This window comes from Pelobates fuscus, chromosome 11, assembly GCF_036172605.1.
Source record: "Pelobates fuscus isolate aPelFus1 chromosome 11, aPelFus1.pri, whole genome shotgun sequence".
NCBI classification, from domain to species: Eukaryota; Metazoa; Chordata; class Amphibia; order Anura; family Pelobatidae; genus Pelobates; species Pelobates fuscus.
Genome location: NC_086327.1, coordinates 140,118,636 through 140,122,469, shown reverse-complemented (window position 1 = coordinate 140,122,469; position 3,834 = coordinate 140,118,636). Strand labels below are relative to the sequence as shown.

The window sequence follows — 3,834 nt, the reverse complement described above, 5'->3', positions numbered from 1 at the left end:
GGAGGTGGGAGGGAGGGTCTGCTGCTGATTGGCTGGAATGTGTCTGCTGACTGTGTCAAAAATGTGTCTGCTGACTGTACAGGGTCAAAGTTTACTCAATGATGACGAATAGGGGGCGGACTGAACATCGCATATGTTCGCCATCCGTGGCGAACGCGAACACACTATGTTCGCCAGCGAACCGTTCGGGACATCACTACACCTCTTATGATATATATTTCCCCCAACAACAACTGCTTTCTATCAGGCCTCACCTTGTCCTTTTTGTCATTGGCTGCAGTCTTGCACATCCTAGGCATAGAGGATGGTGGTTCCACAAACTCTGTGCCTGAACCTTTCTACATAACACCACTACACTCTTAAAGTACTGAAAATGAATTATGTAGAGACACAGACTGTGGAATAGGTCTTTTATCCACAACTCCAAGTCTACCAGATCCTACAGTAATCCATCTGCCATTCCTGGGAAGCCCCTGCGGCAGTGCTAACATTACAGCCTGGGAACACCTTCAGCGGGCATTACTCTGACAGCCACTACAGGTGCTTCCTGGGTCAGTGCTGCACGTTCTGCATGGAAACGCTGAACGCTCTGAGGAGATGCTGATTAGCTAGGGCAGTGTTTTCCCCCTCGCACCTACGTTGGCTGAGATAATCATAATTGAGAATCTCAGCCAACCCAACACTTTCCTATGGGAAAGCATTGTGATTGGCTTAGATCATCAATTCTCAATCAATTCTGATGTCAGCCAAGTAGGCGGATCGAGGGTGTGGCCAGAACCAGCTGACTTGTGTGGCGCTGGAAAAAAAATGAGTATTATACTTCATTAACTGGGACAAGAGGGGTCAGGGACCCTTCATGTGTTTTTAACACTATAGGCTCAGGAAAACCCTCCGGTATGTATTTCTAAACCTATAGTGTTCCTTTAATCTTGCGGCTTTGCAATATTTGCATATCAAAGTACATTGTAAGGGATTTATCAACCGGATTCGTCTCATCTCTACAAAAAGGCATTAGTCATTATGATATGACTAGAATTGTGCAAAAAAATGAATATATAAAAAAAAAAAAAAAAAAAAAAAGAAGAATCAAGTTGTTCAGGTGTGGATTAAAATTATTTTAATTCGGGCAAACTGTCCAAAACCAATTTTTTCACAAGTTACTTTAAAGATAAAATGATTTTTCCGTGAGGTCATTCCATTATTATTCCCACCCATTCATCCTCCCAACAATAACAAAGTTCACTTAGGAAAAATAAAAAGTTACTTATACGCACACATTTTGGAAGAAATAAAGGGTTATAGGTATTCAACCAATAGTAACCATTATAGTTGTTGTAAGCCTCCGCTACCCCTGGTGGGGGGAACATCGCACGGTCACTGGAATGAGTTCTCTGTGCTTCTCTGTGGCAAACTCCATTTACCAGTTTTGATTAGGTGCAAATGAAGATATCAGGAACGCAGGTAAGTCACCAAAAGCTTATATTTGTTAAACATATCAATGAGGCCGGATCTAAGAAGACAAAAGAAATCCGTTTTCGTGGGTATGTATCCACCTTTGCTCGATTCCTATGGTAAAGTTCGTTTTCTAGCAGCAATATCAAGTCTTGCAACAGTAACTACAAGTTGAATGTACAGAATGTACACTTGAGGGATTGTCCCATGAAATAAGTTTATTCAGGCCAGTAGGAGCTGATGCCTCTTCCAAAAGTAGTGAGTTCTCTATGAATTGCTTTTAGAGCTACATTTGCCACATGACACAGTCACAGTAATAGGAGTCATGGTTCCGTTGGGTTATCATGTTCGCTAAATGTGTCTTCGATGATCTGCCACAGACAGTTCTCAAGGGGGAAATCGTTGTCCACTAGATTGACCAAAAAATAGTTGTCATGGATGTACTGAATGATCATTCGAGATGGAGTCTCCTCCTCGTACAGCTTCGCCCACCGCTCTATCCACAGGGCAAAGGCTTCATCCTGTATGGAAAAAAATATTTATTCTTTACAGTAAATACAAACAGAAATCCCCCAACCCCCTTCTCCCCAAAAAAACAAAGAAAAAAATAAATTGTGTGAATTAAATCAAAATAAAGGAATAGTCCAAAAATTACCCAATTTTAAGAACTAGCGTTATCAATCATTTTGATATTTGGTAATTTTTGGAACTAGCAAAAAACAAATTGAAAAAAACCCCAAAACATTCTAAATTACTTAAATTTCAGTTTGTTCAGACATCAGGGCTATCATTGTAAGTTTATATCAACTGACAATTTTTTTTCATGATACCTTTCTCACTCGCAAGTTTGCAAAGGCCAATGAATAGGATTGTAAACTTACAGTAACATTGAAAATGACAGAGCTTACTATCCAATTTAACTGGTGTTAGAAGTATTATAAAAAGATGGAAGTACTTGCAGATTACGTTCCATGTGTGAGAAACTGCCTTGGGAAACAAAGTGAAATAAAAGGATAAAGACAAAACTGCACTTACCTTCCAGGACATAAAGCTGATGGGATCGACCACCGTTGGTTGAATAATTTCTCGTCCGGGAAAGATTCCCCATGTCACAGCATTCGGTTGCAGGTCAACAGAATTTGTAATATTTTTACCCTACAACAAGGAATATAGAATTAAAAATAAATAAACCACATTTAAACCAGTATCAGCAAGAGACAGGGCAGTGAAGGGCAGTGAAGGGCAGCCATCTTCCCGCTGACTGTGATAGTCAGGAGAATGGAAGAGAGGAGGCAGAGGTGTCGAATGCCAGGGGACCAATTTCTGGATTAAACCTTTCGAAACTGGTTTAACTCCTGAACAGTTATACACAAACATTTATATCTGAGAGAAACCTTTTCTAATAAAACACAGATTTTTAAGTCAACAGAAACATAGAATGTGACCGCAGATAAGAACCATTCGGCCGATCTAGTCTGCCCAATTTTCTAAATACTTTCATTAGTCCCTGGCCTTATCTTATAGTTAGGATAGCCTTATGCCTATCCCACGCATGCTTAAACTCCTTTACTGTGTTAACCTCTTCCACTTCAGCTGGAAGGCTATTCCATGCATCCACTACCCTCTCAGTAAAGTAATACTTCCTGATATTATTTTTAAACCTTTGTCCCTCTAATTTAAGACTATGTCCTCTTGTTGTGGTAGTTTTTCTTATTTTAAATATAGTCTCCTCCTTTACTGTGTTGATTCCCTTTATGTATTTAAATGTTTCTATCATATCCCCCCTGTCTCGTCTTTCCTCCAAGCTATACAAGTTAAGATCCTTTAACCTTTCCTGGTAAGTTTTATCCTGCAATCCATGAACCAGTTTAGTAGCCCTTCTTTGAACGCTCTCTAAGTTATCAATATCCTTCTGGAGATAAGGTCTCCAGTACTGTGTACAGTACTCCAAGTGAGGTCTCACCAGTGTTCTGTACAATGGCATGAGCACGTCCCTCTTTCTACTGCCAATACCTCTCCCTATACAACCAAGCATTCTGCTAGCATTTCCTGCTGCTCTATTACATTGTCTGCCTACCTTTAAGTCATCAGAAATAATCACCCCTAAATCCCTTTCCTCAGATGTTGAGGTTAGGACTCTATCAAATATTCTATACTCTGCCCTTGGGTTTTTACATCCAAGATGCATTATCTTGCACTTATCCACATTAAATGTCAGTTGCCATAACTCTGACCATTTTTCTAGTTTACCTAAATCATTTTCCATTTGGCTTATCCCTCCTGGAACATCAACCCTATCAAGACCTATCAAAACCGTTTGTATAGATGCAACATAAAACTGTCCGTTAAACTGCAATCTAGTTTGCTACGGTTATATATTCC

At 39.9% G+C, this 3,834-nt stretch overlaps 1 protein-coding gene across 1 annotated transcript in view; it reads right to left on the bottom strand.

Annotated features, from left to right (window-relative positions):
• Positions 1 to 1,462: 1,462 nt before the first annotated feature.
• The window catches only part of MTHFR (methylenetetrahydrofolate reductase), a 30,319-nt gene continuing 27,947 nt past the window's right edge, over positions 1,463 to 3,834 (bottom strand). Inside the window, exons 11-12 of the mRNA XM_063435891.1 lie at positions 2,488 to 2,607; positions 1,463 to 1,973 (exon numbers count right to left, since the gene is read on the bottom strand). Coding sequence (XP_063291961.1) covers positions 1,776 to 1,973; positions 2,488 to 2,607 — 318 coding nt within the window. The 3' untranslated portion in view covers positions 1,463 to 1,775. The remainder of the gene's footprint in view (positions 1,974 to 2,487; positions 2,608 to 3,834) is intronic.